This window comes from Diabrotica virgifera, chromosome 4 (genome assembly GCF_917563875.1).
Source record: "Diabrotica virgifera virgifera chromosome 4, PGI_DIABVI_V3a".
NCBI lineage: Eukaryota > Metazoa > Arthropoda > Insecta > Coleoptera > Chrysomelidae > Diabrotica > Diabrotica virgifera.
Window position 1 is genome coordinate 159,530,111 of NC_065446.1, and position 17,427 is coordinate 159,547,537.

Here is a 17,427-nt window from a genome sequence, read left to right on the forward strand (position 1 = left end):
ACAATTATTATTGGAACGTACACAAACATTTGGGGGGTTAAAGGAACTAAACATTTTATGTAAATATATTAAAAAAGAAGCCGCATCTCAATAAAAACTGGCTTATCGAAAAAATACTAAGAGTCAAGAAAGTTTTAAAAACGTGTTTAAATAATGGTACTACGATAATGAACTAATTAGAACGTACACAAAAGTTTGGGGGGTTTAAAGGAACAAAACCCCCATAAAATTTTTATGGGGTGGACAAGGTTCACTATAATTTTGTTTTGAGATGTTCCTGCCATAAGAACGATAAATGTCCATTTTCAATAAAAAATTTCTAATAGTTTTCGATATATTGAAAAAAATCGATTTTCATTTTGTAACTTCAAAGGGCTGTAACTTTTTTTATGAGCACATTTGTACTAAGGTAAGTTAGGTTCAATCGAACTATTTTTAACCCCAGAATGTGTGGTATAATTTATGACCAATCTTTTCGGGACACCCTGTATATCTAATGCTTTAAAGAACTCATCCTACATGAAAAAAAAATATCTATCCGCCTCCACTTGCAGCGGTTCATCATTAATTCCTCTGGTTGTTCAATATTTAGAATGGATAAATCTGATGAAATATTGCTTCTCCACCACATTCTTGATCCCCCAGTGGTTGCTTTCCTGTCGGATTTTCTTCCCAGACTAGCTTTACGACATGCTGCTCATGTCCGGCCCATCTTAATATTTCTGACTTAGCTATATCTGGTTGGTTATATAACTCTTCGTTGTTTCTCACTCTGTAAAGTTCTCTGTTGGCGTACTTAACTGGTCCATATGTTGCTCTAACGATTCTTCCTTCTGCAATTTTTGAGCGGTCCCCCTTTTTTTGTCATTGTTTCACAGGTATATGTCTTATTACTGAATGGTAGATTCCTATTTTCATACTGCAGGATACATTTTTGTATACAATTATTTTTTCTAATGCAAACCAACAATTTGGTACTTTCTATTATGTTAGTAATGTTGTCAGAGGTGATCCCAAATATTTAAACTGATGAGCCCTTTCAAAGTTGTACTGGCCTATTGTAATGTTTTGCCCTATTCTTTCTAAATATTCCATTCATATTGTAGGCATATATTTTGTTTTATCCTCATTTATTCTGAGGCATATTTGTTTTCTTAGTCTTCCTTGATATTTATCGTTCTTTTTCCTACTATATCTATATCATCAGCGGCAGCCAGTATAATGTAAGGCCCTTTTTTTCTAAAGAGGAATACAATACTCTCCAAAGCAATGTTGAAGAGTAGTGGAGATAAGGCATCTTCCTGTTTGAGGCCTGTTGTAAATAATATAGACAGTTTTACTTCAATTCTTAATCTGCTTATTTTAAGTTAGTTGAACTACATACCTAGAATTCTGCCATTGTAGTTAATTAAAAGTGTCAAACCTGTGTATGTCATTTATTGGCCAATTGGTGAATGTTACTATCATGATATAGTGATGAGCACACTAATAATGGCAAAATAAAGCAAAAGGTGAAAAACATAATACATTGTGAGGTAAAAAGAGATGAAACTAGTAAAGGTGGAAATTACTACATTACACAGTTCCTCGCCTTTAGACGTATCGGAGGACTATGAGAACTGTCACTGTGATAGGAGAATTTTATAAAATACTTCTGTCACAGACGTCTAAAGGTGGGAAATTATGTAATGCAATGTTAATTTATACGTTTATATTGATATTTTCCACCTCTACTAGTTTCATCTCTTATTATTTCACAATGTATTATGTTTTCCATCTTCTGCGTTATTAGTGCGCTCATCACTGTATACCATGTCTATACCCATTCAATACTCTATAGATAGGTACTGTAAAATGGCTGAATAGTGATGGAAAGAGTAAAAAAATGTATTATTCTATAAATATTTTAATATTCTTAGGTCCGGTTTCACCAACAACAAAATAAAGCAATGAATAGTTATTGGTCGATCGACCTCCAAATACTAGGTTGATAGAGTACAAATCTTTTGATTTAAGGTTTATAAAATGTTTCTATATACCGGACTACCTTTTGTTGTTCACAAAAAAACATTTCTCCAACTCGAATTTCTTAAACAAACACTCAAAATTAAGTACCAAATTTTTGGTTATAAATATATGTGGTATTCACACTAAATCAAGAGAGCAATTGATATACATGGTTTCTTTTTTCGGCTGTAGAAAATAGTCTGGTGTATTTGGATTTTTTCTAACAGTTGTAAATCGTGAGATACAAGGTTTTCAAACTAAAACCAATAAATAATATATAGTATTACCAGACTAAAACCACCAAAATGTGATTTTCGAAAAAAATGAGATAAAAGGTTTTCACACTAAGCCATCGATATACAATATAAATAATAAGTGAATAGAATACAATAATACAATTATTTTATATTTATTATACAATAATACTTTTCAATAACATTCAAAGAACAAAATATTCAAATTCAAATGTTATTCAATAAATTGACAATAAAGTAAACAAGTAAAACACTCGCGGCTAGCGAAAACATAATACTTTAGCTGGCGAGCTTCTAGACAATTGACAGTCTAGTCATGATTTGGCGGGCAATATTTGAAAAGCATATTTATAATAAATATATTATTTAAGACAGTAAATAAAAGATCTCATTCGCTTGTTCGATTATTTATATAAGTGAAATTCAAAATATACTTTAAATACCTAATTGTAAAGCATTAGCAAGGTTTTAAATACAAAACATCAATAATATGTATTAGTTATAAGACAATGGGAATGTAGCAATTTTACATCATTATTTGGAATTTCTTTAATAGAAGGTTTGTTCAAACGCCAATTTTGAGTTTTTTCTTAACCTAATTTCCTTTGTTTAGTAATATTGTTATTGCGCGGAATATTTCTATTTTCCTCTAGTACTATTATTGATCTGCTTCCTTCTGCATTTAGCACAGCTTCAATGAACGGTTAAACGTTTTGTTTTATTTCATTCTGTCATTGAGGAAATTAGATCAATTTGAGCACATATCAAGCCAGTTTTTTAAATGTAATTTTTCTTTGTCTAACTTGGGATCATGCATTATCACCATCTTCAGTTTCCTTAATATGTTCTGTATTTTATTTTCAGAAGTAGATTCTTAAATTATTAGGGCATTGATATCAAAATAAACTTTATTGTGTAAGTAATGATTTATAGCGGGTACCACTTAATTTTACATACTCATAACAACACCACACATTTGGGCACATTTTGACGGAAAAGTGATGAAAGTAAAACATCAAACCACTCCAGTTTCAGCAACTAATATAATAAATTACCTACCCACTTAAATTCTAGACAAGAAAATCGTGTGAAATTTTAATCATGTGCTTTAGGTGAATTATTAATAAAAAAGATTTAAAATAAACAGCTTAATACATATTTCATTTTCTCTCTGGTAAAAAGATTATTGCTTTTGTCCTCTTTCAACCATCTGGACATTTGGTCTTCTTAACTTTCATAAGTGGTCAGCCGACACCCGCTGCGCCGATGTTCCTAAAGTCTTTGTTTTCAATTGTATCCTATGTAGTTTGATTTTTTTTCTTTGTCTTTCAAACACATGTTTAAGAATCCAGATATTTTGTGACACAAACCTACCTTTGAAAAGTTATTTTATTTTTAAAACTTTGTGTGACTTCAGTGACTTGTGAAGTTCCAACTATAAAGTTTCTTGGTTTTGTTTTTCTTCCTTATTTTATTATATTCTAACACGAAATAAAATGAGTAATATCGAGAGAAGTTTTATATGTTGTATTTGTAAAGGACCATCCTTCTCAAAACAGTCAAATCTTAGGGCCCACGTAAAAAAGTTCCATCCAGGTAAGTTCATGTTTATAACTGTTATGTATCTATACTAATTATTACTAGCTATCAATCTTTTAAAATACTTAGACATTAGTTAGGGTATTTGGTTCTCAACATCTTTCCATCACAAAAACTATAGTTGTGATAATTTGGTATTTTAACACAGTGAGATTTGCATATTTTATTTATACGGTGCTTTGGAATAAGTGTTACCCCCTTATTAACTTTTTTAATTTTAGTAGATAAGCAAAACGCTCGGACAGGTCGATTTTTAAAATAATCATAGTATATTACAGCATCAATGTTTCGAACTTTACGCGATTCCTATTCAGGCGACAGTCGCATAACTTTGATTTTTTTTAATAGGAAAGTAAATCATGTGACACCTCATTTAAAAGCTTTTGAAATACTGATTACAAAAATGTATAATACTTTTATCCTATTTGAGAGAGTAGGCGCAAAAATTTCGGTGGAATTATGTTTAAACGCATTCATTTTTTTCGAATCCTGAGAAAACGAATACGTATTTTTGAAAAATTTAAACGAAGAATGAAATATGACAGTATTATCGAGGGTTAAAATATCATGAGAACGTCTACTTATAACGTTTATTTTAATAAGTCACAGGGGTGAAAAAAAAAAGAGAAAATTTAGTCCATTTTTTAATTTCAAATATGTAATTTAAAAGAAACTTTTTGTTTATTCTAAGGGACTATCAGCCCTCCGTAATAATGTAATCGTTTATTCTGCGTTTAAATTTAAAAATACCTATTAGCTTTCTCAGGATTCGAAAAAAATGAATGCGTTTAAACAGAATTCGACCGTAATTTTTCGCCTACGCTCTCAAATAGGATTAAAGTGTTATATATTTTTGTAATCAGTATTTCAAAAGCTTTTAAATGAGATGTCATATGATGCACTTTCCCATTTTAAAAAATCAAGGTTATGTCCGTCACCTGAAGAGGGATCGCGTAAAGTTCGAAACATTGATGCTATAATATACTATGATTATTTTAAAAATCGTCCTGTCTGAGCGTTTTGCTTATGTCCTAAAAATAAATAAGTTAATAAGGGAGATAACACTTATTCCAGCGCACTGTATACAATATATCTATGTAAAAAACTAGATAGGTATCATAAAGTGCATGATTAGTAATCATTGATTACTCTTCTACATAATATTTGATTTTTTTTTTGAAAAATGTCTTGTAAATAAAACAAATTTAAATAAATATGAGTATTTTGACAAAAGTGCATTAAATCTGACTGCTTTGAAAAGCAAGATTCTGTTTATTACTTATGCTCATGATTATGTGACATGATTTTTATGTTATTCTTTAGACAAACTGGAGGAATTGGCACCAAAAAATGTTAAAAACGTAGCAGCTATATGCAATGAATGCAATCAGACTTTCTCAAAATACTCCAATTTGAAAGAGCATGTCCGGACATTTCATCCAGGTAATTTATAATAATTACGTTACATTTATGTAGGGGTGATTTCATTTCAAGCCACTCAATATTGGATCCAAAAAATCTTTGAGTCTCCGATTTGTCTGAAACTTGGTGTACGTATAGCTTCTGGGAAACAAAAATAAGACATTTATGCCTGAAAAGTTGTTTTTTCCCTTTAGTGTTTCAAATATCATTTATAGCTATTGTACAGTGTTGGTATTTATTTAATAAATTTGTACCTATCTATTATCATAAAGTATTAATGGAAAAGATAATGTTTCAACAGAATAGACTCAAACATGTCATTATACAGCATAAGAACAAGTTATATATTTTGATCTTTTAGATCAAATTTTAGTGAAGAAAACGTTAAAACGCCATTTTTTACATTTTCCTCCATTCCCAAAATGCATATCCTTTGATTTGGCTGAAAATTTAACTACAGATAGCCAAAATAGAGTACTGTAAGTGTTTAAAGGTATTTTTAAATTCTTACAATAAAAAGTTACATACTAACATGCAAAAGCAGAGTTAAAAAAAATATAGTCCAGTCGGGATAGCGTTCTAAATTGCATGCCGAGCTGTCCAAAATTTTATTTTTCTAATATTTAGCGGATCAATAGTACTAGTGTAAATTTAAAATCGCGAATGAATTCCGTCGTTTCGTTATTTCGTTTATGATCAATATCTCCGCCAATTTCAACTTTTCGAGAAAAAATGTAAGGACCGAAATTGTTGAAAATATAATTTTCTATTTTTATTTTATTACAAATTTTTTGTGCGGTCGATATTTTTCGAGTTAAGGGGGAAAATAGTGGCAGTTAGAACATAATTATTGAATTTTCTCGTTTATTATTGTTAACTGTACGACAAAAATGTACCTATGCAAAAATGGAGAAAATTGAATTTTAAACAATATAGATATCTTTCATTTTTTTTTGTTAAAATTAACATTTAAGGTAGTACGCATGCTTTACAGGCGAGACCGTGAGACCTGCTAGCTGTTGTTGTTGTTCAATATCTCCGCTATTATATCAACTTTTCGAAAAAAATGGTAGGAACCAAAATTGTTTTAAACAAATTGCATTTACATATTTTTACAATTTTTTTTAACATTTTTTTTCCTGCGTCTATATTTTCTAGACATTTTCTAGAGTTAATTGTACCTACTTACAGTAAGTAGACGCCTATGTTTTTGAGTCTGATATTATTGCATGTAATTGTTTTATTGTAAAAATATAACAATCCTTTCAACCACTTTAACTCCTGTATTTTGGCTATCTGTGGCAAATTTTCAGTTAAATAAATGAAAACATCAAAATAGCTTTCTAATGCTGTATAATGACATTTTTGAGTACCTTCTGTTGAAATATTATTTTTTTCCATTAATACTTTATGATAAAATATACCTACATATTTGTTTAAACAAATCCAAATCACTCTTAAGTCGCTAAAAATGATATTTAAAACACACTAGTAACAAAGGGCTTTTCATTCACAGTCATTTGTTTTGAGCTTCTGTCATATATCGTATAATCCGTGTAGGTATATTAATATTATACACAGATTATACAACATATGACAGAAGCTCGAAACAAATGACAATCGATGAAAAGCCCTATTCTAATCAACTATTCTAAATAGGAAATAAAAAAAATGGTTTTATTAACGTTTTGACGTCCACATCCGATGTGGACGTCGAAACGTTAATAAAATACTGTTTTTAGTTAAGTTGTGGCTTATTTCCCACTTAGACTAGTTGATTACAAAAATGCCACAGTGAAATAGCTTCAGAACAACATAACATTACTACTATTGAATTAATTTATTTGTTTTAGAAAAAATGGAAGTCTTAATCAAAGATAAGTTTTATCTTTACAAATGCAGTGAATGTTCCAAGCAATTTTCGGGTTTAGCAAATTTCAACGCTCATAAGAAAATACATACAACTCCGAAAATTGTTTCCCACCGTAAGCCCAAACAATTGAAGTGTCCTTTATGTAAATATGAAGATATCAAATCGAAGTTAATACACCATTTTGGAGAAAAGCATGAAGTTGTTGTTAAAGCTGAAAATATGCAATTTAATTCATTAGAAGAATTTCATTTTTGGAAATTGGAAGAGGAAAAAACAACTAGATCATTTTTTGTAAAGAATCGTAGTTCCAGTAATGTTTCAAATGGCACTAAAACAATATATAATTGTCATAGGTCAGGAAAATACATTGCTAAAGGAAACAATAAAAGACATTTAAAATACAAAGGCTCTAACAAAATAAATGCTTTCTGTCCAGCCAATATTACAGTCATTCAAGAAGCAAATATCTGCAAGGTAGATTATGTTAAGATGCATATTGGACATCAGAATAACTTAGGTCATTTATTTTTAAGTCAGGAAAAAAAGCGGGAATTAGCTAGTAAAATAGCTGCAAAGATTCCATTAGCTGCCATTTTAGATGAAATTAGAGATTCTATGACAAGTGCAAATTTTTCAAGGATTCATCTTCTAACTAAAAAAGATTTGCATAATATTGAACAAACATACAATCTAAATGCAACACCTGTCAGACATAGGAATGATGCCATAAGTGTCCAAGCATGGGTAAATGAACTACAAAAAAGTAATAGTGTACTTTTCTATAAACCGCAAGATGATTTATCAGAAGAGCACTCATGTTTAAAAAGAGAAGATTTTGTTTTAATTCTAATGACCGAAGGTCAAAAGGAGATGCTTGACAAATTTGGGGGTGATTGCATTTGTGTAGACGGAACACACGGAATAACTAGTTACGGATTTGAATTGGTAACATTATTGGTTCTTGATGATATGCGAGAGGGATTTCCATGTGCATTTATGATATCCAATAGAACAGATGAAGACGTTATGTGCATATTATTTTCTTGTATTAGAAAAAGTTTGCAATCAAAAATTTCGCCCAAAGTATTCATGTCGGATATGGCAGAATCATTTTTTAATGCATGGATAAAAATTATGAGTCCTCCAGAATACAGGTAAGTTTTATTAAAAAATGTATATTTTTTGCACGATTGATCATTTTTGACTGTTTACCGTGACAGATTTTACGTCAGTAGGTGACATTTACTAGCAACTCGACGGTAAGTAATTAAACTCGACGGTAAGTACTCCAACTCGACGGTAAGTAATTCACTTACCGTCGAGTTAAAAAATCTCTTAATTTTAATTTATTTTTATAATTTATAATGGTATCAATCGTGCAAAAAAACGTTATTTATAAGCATGTCGAACGTTAAGGGTAACCGATCTCAGACAATAATTGGAGTCATCGCTCCGCTCCTCCTCCAAACAATTGTCTTCGATCGGTATAAAACCCTTACCGTTCTCCATACTTAATATACTATTTCAGTCTTTGACCAAATTATTATGATCACCTATGAATTTCTATAAAAATCAACTAGGTACTCCACTACTTTTTGTTTATAAATTATTTTTAAATTTAATTTTGCTATGTAATGTTATTGTTAATTTTATACAATAACTGTAATATTTATATTTAATAATATACAACAATAAAACATTTGAAAATGTCACATATTTATATATTTTTCTATATTTTGTTGAGCTCCTGACCTTAATTCCATAAAAAAGATTGGGATCTGTTAAAACGAGAATAATTCCAATGAAAAAGTCATCAGCAAAATTGTTTTCATTGAAAAACTAATATATTTATTGGAACCCCAAAGACAAATAATTGAAGCAAAGTGAATTTAAGTGCATTCAAAATATGCCAAGACGGGTACAAGCGGTAATCAAAGCTAAAGGGCGGGGCTTAACAAGATATTAAAAAATAAATATGTAGGTAATATGTATTTTCCAATGTTTTATTGCAGTTTATTATTAAATATATTATACTTTAGGTAGGGGAGCCCAAGCAGGGATTTTTGCAGTAACTCGAGCGCGTCAGATTATCATATGGGGAGAAACCTGGTACCCTGTAGATGTACCTCTACCATATATTGGCTCTAAACACAGGGAAGCTCGTTAAGGGGAGGGGCGGAAAAAAAATCTATCCTTAGAAAAACTCGAAATCGCCAGATTAAGATAAGGTAATTTAAGTACATGCATACATATTTCAAAAATCTGACGATTTGGGCGGAGCGTAAGGAAATGGGTGAGTCACAAAGTTTTACAAGAAAAAGCGAATATTTCGCGAAATGAACGATAGATCTAAACACTAAAAAATACGTGCTCAATATTTGTCAAAAATCTATCGAATGATACCAGACACGACTCCCCACGGAGAGGGGTGGGGGGTTACTTTAAAATTTTAAATAGGAGTCCCCATTTTTTGGGTTGATTCGGATTTTTTGCAGATTCGGATTCCTTACGTAAAAATAAGTAAATTTTTATTGGTTTTAGAACCTACTCTTTACAACGCAATAGGTCCCCAAAGCGCTCCAGTGACTGCACATTTAGCATACTTTCCTCTGCTACTAAATATTACATATAGAAGGATTAAATTAAAAAATAATTTTTAATCAAAAAGTAGTGAAATAGTAGTTGATTTCTGTAAAAATTCATAGATGGTCCTAATAATTTGCAAGTGACTACATGTAGACACTAGTTAAATCTGTGAACTTTATGTTTTGTATTTTTTAAATTTGTAGGCTATATTGTTGTTGGCATGTAGACCGCGCATGGAGGAAGAATCTTTCGAAGATTTCTGCTAAGGATATGCAAGTATGTTGTATTTATTTATGTAGATTAATACATTGACGTACCTAGTTAAAAGTCATTTTATATCAATTATGCAAAAGTGACATGCAGATTTAATAATTGCTCTCAACTAATTCAATTCTATATATTAATTGAAGGATAGAGAATGAATCAAATAACTGCCAATATGATCTAAAATAAAATCTTAAAATAGGTAAATCTTTATTCATTTGCTTGTCATCGCCTGAAGTATAATATTTTTTCACCAATTTTAATACAAAAAATAATATTTTAGGTACCTACTCTCATATGATATTTATAATAATTAAGCTTCTATTAGTAAATACCAACTAATAATTTAATAATTTTTTAGGTAGTGGTCTACCAACAATTGCGTACCTTGCTTCAAGAAACGGATGTAAAAGCATTTTCACTTATGTTGGAGACATTTTTAAAAAGCCTCTACGAAAATGAGGCTACCTTGGAGTTTGCAAATTATTTTAAAATCCATTATGCTAATAAAGTTGATAGTTGGGCTTATAGTTATCGTCTAAATAGCGGTTTGAACACGAACATGCATTTAGAACGTATGCATCATACCATAAAGTATATCTATCTAAAAGGCAAACATAACAAGAGACTAGATAGGGCTATTTCTGCTCTATTGAAGTTTGTAAGAGATAAACTGTTTGATCAATTAATAACAATTCATAAAGGTAAACTGTGTACTAAATTGAGAGAACTAAGGTCGAGGCATAAGTCAAGCCAAGAACTTGATCACAACTTAGTGATAAAAATGGATACTGTTTGGCAAGTTCCTTCATCCACAACTCAGGAAATATATTTGGTAGAGCAAAGGAAAGTTGATTGTGCTTGTAAAATCGTTTGCTTGGAATGTGATGCTTGCTTTCACCAATATTCGTGTACATGTATAGATTCAAGCGTCAGATATAATATGTGTAAACATATACATTTAGTATGCCGATATGAACAACACCTACCGGGTGAAAAAAATGCAGAATCACTTATAACAGAAACGGACTCGGATCAAGGTTTGTTGCCTTTTAAATATACATATACATGAAAATAATAAATCAGGGGTATAGAATAATGCATATTTACTTTTAAAATGTACAAATTCTTAAAAATATTACCATAATTTAATATCATCTAAAACTTTCCTATCGTTAATTATTTTAAAATTAATGTATAAAATTATTTTACAGTATATCCAGCTTACTCGACAACTTCAAAGTTTCAAAGGTATTTACTGATCTAAACGGATAATAAATATTTTCAGCAACTTTATGAGGGGTGGTTTGGCTTTGAAAAGTTATTATGCATTAGCTTTTTTGGAAAAAATTTGTGGTTTTCTTTGTAAACACTGTTAGTTAATATAATAGAGTTATTCTGGTGGCTTGTTTTCTGAATTTCTTTGTTGTATTGTATAGGTATAGAATTTAATTTATTTGATTCAAATTTTTGTTAGCTTTAACTTGAGTAGCAATCAAAATATGATTTTTTTAATATTCAATATCTTATTTATATTGCAGATGGCAATGCCCTAATAATTCAAGAATGTACTTCTGAAAATAAAATACAGGATTTAGTTAAGGTATTAAGTTCTAAGGAAACTGAAGATGGTGATAATGATGCCAAGTTAGACAAAGAAAAATTAAATTTAAAAAACTGGATATGGGATCAAATTGATAAAATCTCCTCAATGACAGAGCTAAATGAAATCAAACGTTTAACCGCTCCAATTGAAGCTGTGCTAAACGCAGTTAAGGAAGGAAGCACATCAATAAAAATACCAGAAGAAAATATAAAGATTCCGCACAATAAAAATATTGTTAAACAAAGGAGATTGTTTTCGGTTAAGAAAAAATCTAAAAGGGAAAATCAGCGTGTTAACAAACCTTCTATTAGTGATATTCAAAATACCGCTGTAAAATTGTTACATCCTTAATAAATTTGTAATATAACTATTACACATATCGAATTTTTTTATTTAAAATTTTGCTATTACGCTCGGTTTCATAATAAAGTTAAAGTGGACTTAAAATTTTAAGTTGGTAGGTACGTACCAAATTTAAATTTAAAGCCCACTTTAACTTTATTATGAAATCTGTCGTTAATGCTGTATCTATAGTTAGGCTAATAAGTAAATTTTGAATTTCATTTATATAGTAAATATGTATAATCGACATATTTTGACAAAATATTTTGTCGATATATTTTGACAAAAAAAAAATCTAAGCAATTTAATTAATTCAAAATACATTTTACTGCTGTCAGAAAAAATGTTTATTTCACAAAATAAACGTGGCTTTTCGCTTAAATCCCAGGTTCAAACTGCTAAGAGACATGTGGTTGGCAGCTTTAACATTGAATTTAAGCGAAAACAATATTTATTTGTCAAATAAACATTTATTTCTGTTTCCTGACAGAACTAAAATGTATTTTGAATTAAATGAATTACATTCATTCTTTTTGTCACAATTAATTTAATCCAAAATATTTTTTTGGACACCCTGTATACCTAAATAATTATGTTAAAGTTTATATTATTGAATAGCGAATTAAATAACCTTTCAAATGAGCTATCACACAACGCAATACTCTCATTTAAAAAAATCATCGATTAGGTCATCACGCCCAGGCGGATGACGTCACTAGTATGATATATATGCCAAAAAGTCATAATTTAAAAATAAAAATCGACCTGTCTCAGGATTTCTTTCCAAATTCGCCCATTCTCGAGATAATGAATTTATTTCAACTCAAACGTCCTCACTGTATATTAGGTTAAGTATATTTTGAATTTTACAACAATAATTTTACACCAGTATTTTGAATTTCTCTATAAAATAATTAACCATAGGAAAGTTATAAATTATAGTAAAATAACCATCATAAAAGTTATATCATTACCACATTAAAGAACAGTCCAAAGGAAAATAGAAATATTCCACATAATAAAAATTGTCTTAAACGAAAGTGATTGTTTTCAGTTAATAAGAGAAAACCTAAAAGGGAAAATTATTGTTTAAACAAACCTTTTGGTAGAGAAATTCAAAATACTGGTGTAAAATTGCTAAGTCCCCAATAACTATATAATAACCTATAACATAGGTATCGTATACATAATATACATAACGATGTTTTTTTATTTAAAATATTTCTAATACTATATAATTCGATTAATAAATATATTTTGAATTTCATTTATATAGATAATCGACCAAGCGAAGTGAGGTCTTTCATTTATTACTATGTTAAACTTAAAATATGTATTAAGTGTATAATATATGTTTTTCAAATTGGCCGCCAAACTCAGAGACTGACTGTCAATTGTCTAGAAGCTCGCCAGCATAGTATTAGTTTTCTCTAGACGCAAGTAAACAAAACCATAAGACTGACAACTGACAACAAAGAACAAAATGACAGATGTCGGCGGCCCGCAGCCAAAATCCATGTTACGCCGAGACGTTCGTGACTCCAAGAGTTCCTGTTTACGCTCCGAGCAGTGAAGAGCCATTGAACTATATATCAGTAATCTAGTTTTAATAATGTAGTTTGTTTCTGTTTCTTTCGGTGATTATACCGCTCACAGTAAAGTTGTGCCTATTATTATTCAACCCCGATGTGTAAGGTGCTTCCCATTATTTACAGTTGAAGTTCCAGTACGAGCAAAACCCCTATATATACTGACTCTCACACCCCAAACTCCTTCATCCCCTTATAACTTCTTCATGAATCATGTTTTATTGCTGTGCTGGTTAAATCATAAACTAAAAAGTTTGTCACTCAACTTTTTTAAGTAAACATAAAACTAACGAAATCTGACGACAAAATGTTTAAAACTTAACACCTCCTCTTTTAATTTGTTTAAACATTTTAGACAAATCTCGTTGTTATCTAAATACTTCAAAGATGACATAGCAACATTTTTAAAAGGAAATATTTACAGCGACCAAAGATACAACGAGGTAAATTTGAAAAATCATCAAAATTGATTTTTTGCATTTTTGCATAAAATTTGATTTTTGAACATGTTCCACCAATTCTAGATAAAAATAAACTTCACGTTCGGATTCAGCGACCTCGAAAACAAAGAATGACAAAAATTCGTCAATCACCAGTCAGTTGATTTTCGTGGTCGGTATAACGTAATTTTAGGGGTTGCTGCCGCTTGCCTAATGAGACGTGAGAAAGGCCCGTATTCATAGTCGGTACTCAAGTCTGCGTCGATGCTTAAGGTCGACCTTGAAAAAATTTGTATACAAATTTGTATAAGAATTTGTTCAAGGTCGGACTTGAGCATCGACTCACACTTGAGTACCGACTATGAATACGGGCCTAAGCGAGCTCGCAAACCAAAAGCGATATGCCTACATCGCATAACATACATTGCGGAAAGATACGCACTGAGTGTCACATCTGGTTTTCGGTGACTTTCGGTGGAATTTCGTTCACCGAAAACCAGATGTGACACTCAGTGCGTATCTTTTCGCAATGTATGTTATGCCATAGATTAATAATATAGTATTACCGGATAGATAGGCAACTCACTGTAAACATTTGGTTCCTTTCGCCACTTGCGACCGTAGTGTTAACTAATCACCATTTGGCGGGAAATTTAAATGGACAAGCATTAATTTCATCCGTTCAGCGCCTCTTGCGGGCCCTTTCGTTACTAATTAAAATATCTTCTTATAATCTCACCGATCTCACCTATATTATTAAAATAAAATACCAGAACTTACTAAGCTTGTTAAGGTATTTTATTTAAATAATATCTAAGTAATACTCATAAATTATTCGGAATTCCCAAGTTACAAAAATATGTTATTTTTGCTGTAAAATTTAGTAAGGAAAAGGGATATAAAAAAAGTTATGACAATGTTTTTCTAAATATAGGTACGTGTATTTATTTGTTGTTTCAGATAAAACAGTTATAAACTAATTACTATTTACCTATCTACGCATTTTTCTAACTTTTCTATGATTTGTACACAACGGTACACAACAATAATAAACCATGTTCAGTTTTTTTATTAACACAACACAAAAGTTCTTTCGTTTCGTAACTAAAACAAAACTACACTTTATCAACGAAGGATAAGGAACCAACTTAAATTGAAATTACTAAGAACAAATCGTTAAAGGTAATACAATAAAAAATAAAAACTGTAAACTATGGAGACCTACACAGAGGAGAGGAATCGAGATAGGACGACCTTGAAATTTTTGTACACAATTTTGCCTGTTTGCTTGGTTTCTCGCTAGGGCGGCGGTGGCGTAGAAATAGATGCTACTTTTGCATTGGAGTGAATGTGAAAATTTCGAAAATAATTAATTATTCGTAGTTAATATAAGATTATTGGTTTTGGTGGTTAATATTATTTAAATATGAGTGCCAAGAAAGCTTACACTAAAAGAACTTGCTTCGTACTGGGATTTATATCGAGTTATCGTTCCGATAAAAAATTCAAAAGGGAACTTAACGAAGTTAATAAAGACTTTTTATAAAGATTTGTCTTTATGTTATTTATAACGTTCGTGGATTAAACCTATTCGTTTGTATGTTATTTCCTTCGGTGTAAATAAAATTTGTGCCTATTATTGGTTTTTATTTTAACCTGAAAATTATAGTGATAATAGTAGGACGATCTTAAAGTTTTTCTGTCGAAACTGCATTTTTTGAGACAAAATATTTCACAAAAATTAACATTAATTTTATAAAAGTCAGACTATCGTCTGCGTAGTTTATAGACATATATTTTTATTAACTAAATTTAAACATCTGATAGGTAAGCTTTCAGAATATAGATAAATGAAGTATTAAAAAAAAGCAGTTTAAATTTTGATAAAAAGAATACCTAATTAAAAAAAATTGATCAATAAACTTCAAATTATTTAAATAACTTTTTAAACTTTTTAAAAACAATTACGTACAGTTAAGTCAATTTTTTCAACTAACAAACTTTTTAATATCAGTTACAAAGATATTAAAAAATTAATTTGCCGTTGAAATACCATTGGTATATAAATGTGGCAGTTAGATAATGTGACAAAATATTTCCGCTTCAAAATAAGCTGTCCTACATATTAAAGTAATGACAAATTTAAATTTGATGTCACATCTCCATCTACAATGGTATATAAAGAATACACTTTTTACCACACGTCGATATGTTATAAGGTTAAAATAATTTATTTTTGGCATAAAACATATTCAGCTACAATCCACCAATAAATTAATGTCTAATTACGCTAAAAACAAAAATAAAATGAGTTAAATATTAAATAAGTCCATAAGAGCTAATGTATTTGTAGCACCTATTCGAACACTTGCGCCTCTAGCGGCGATTGCTGAAAGTTGAATTAGAGGTTGAAAAGTTAGCCCACAAACGATGCATTGCGTTTCCACTCCTTCTTACAGGTCTCCATACTGTAAACTAATGGAAAATTTTTTCCACTAACTGTCATTACTTTTGACAGAATTGACATTGCCGAGTTAAAGGTGGATTTTCACAGATCCGATGTCCGACGGTACGATGATACGATAGAAATTTCAGAGAATTTCATTGGCTGAAAAGTGACAGTTGGGTTTTCGTACGAAATTAAAAAGTCATCGGAAGAAGTTAAAATTATTTTAACTTTTGCACGAAAATCGGAAGAATTTTGACACTGTTGACATTCTATCTTGAACGTCTTGATAACCTTACTTTTGTAAAGTGTTTATGTTTTTGATATATTGAAATGGAACAACAAAATCGTAATTATAAATGGATGTTGTTCTGAAACTATTTTCTTGTGGCATTTTTGTAATTAACTATTTTTAATGAGAAATAAGCCACAATTTTAATAAAAAAAAAATGATTTTATTTTTTAGTAAAATTGTGGCTTATTTCCCATTAAAACAGTTAATTATAAATGGATGTGATGGTACTTCTAACAATAACTCACATTTTTATCCTCTTCAAACAGATAATTTGACGAATCCATGATGATCCAAACAATAATAAGAATAAAATCGAAATAAAACTATCTATCTGTTCCTGTTCAATATCCAACAGCAAACATTTGTATCAAATATCAATCCATGGAATAATCTGACATATTACACAAATGTCAAAAAATTTCGGATACGACAATCAAATATAATCGTACGAAAAAATTTCGTATTTCGTGTCTTCGGATATCGGATCTGTGAAAATTAGCCTTAAGCCTCGTTTGATTATTTTATTTATGACATTCAGATATGGCGTTAACATAAATGATTGGTTAAAGTCTTCGTGAGCGAGATAGGCTGTCATTTCTCTTTATTAGCTGACGGTAGTGAAAGTGATGGGGGAAATTCCCCAGTTTGTTCATATAAGATTCCGGGGCATGATGTTATGCGATGTAAGGATATCGCTTTTGGTT

The 17,427-nt window shown here is 30.3% G+C and overlaps 1 protein-coding gene across 5 annotated transcripts in view; it reads left to right on the forward strand.

The window, feature by feature from the left end:
* LOC126883192 (RING finger protein nhl-1-like) overlaps window positions 1–17,427 on the forward strand; it is an 87,687-nt gene that overhangs the window by 63,909 nt on the left and 6,351 nt on the right. The window contains exons 1-7 of one of the 5 annotated variants that reach the window (XM_050648437.1): window positions 1,203–3,857; window positions 5,184–5,303; window positions 7,136–8,309; window positions 9,945–10,017; window positions 10,367–11,045; window positions 11,220–11,256; window positions 11,547–11,735. The exons of 1 other annotated variant lie outside the window; for it this stretch is intronic. In XM_050648437.1, coding sequence (XP_050504394.1) covers window positions 3,758–3,857; window positions 5,184–5,303; window positions 7,136–8,309; window positions 9,945–10,017; window positions 10,367–11,045; window positions 11,220–11,256; window positions 11,547–11,583 — 2,220 coding nt within the window. In that variant the 5' untranslated portion in view covers window positions 1,203–3,757 and the 3' untranslated portion in view covers window positions 11,584–11,735. Of the gene's footprint in view, window positions 1–1,202; window positions 3,858–4,280; window positions 5,304–7,135; window positions 8,310–9,944; window positions 10,018–10,366; window positions 11,046–11,219; window positions 11,257–11,546; window positions 11,991–17,427 lie in introns of those variants that run through there. 3 more of the 5 variants (XM_050648435.1, XM_050648438.1, XM_050648436.1) reach the window with 3 other exon arrangements.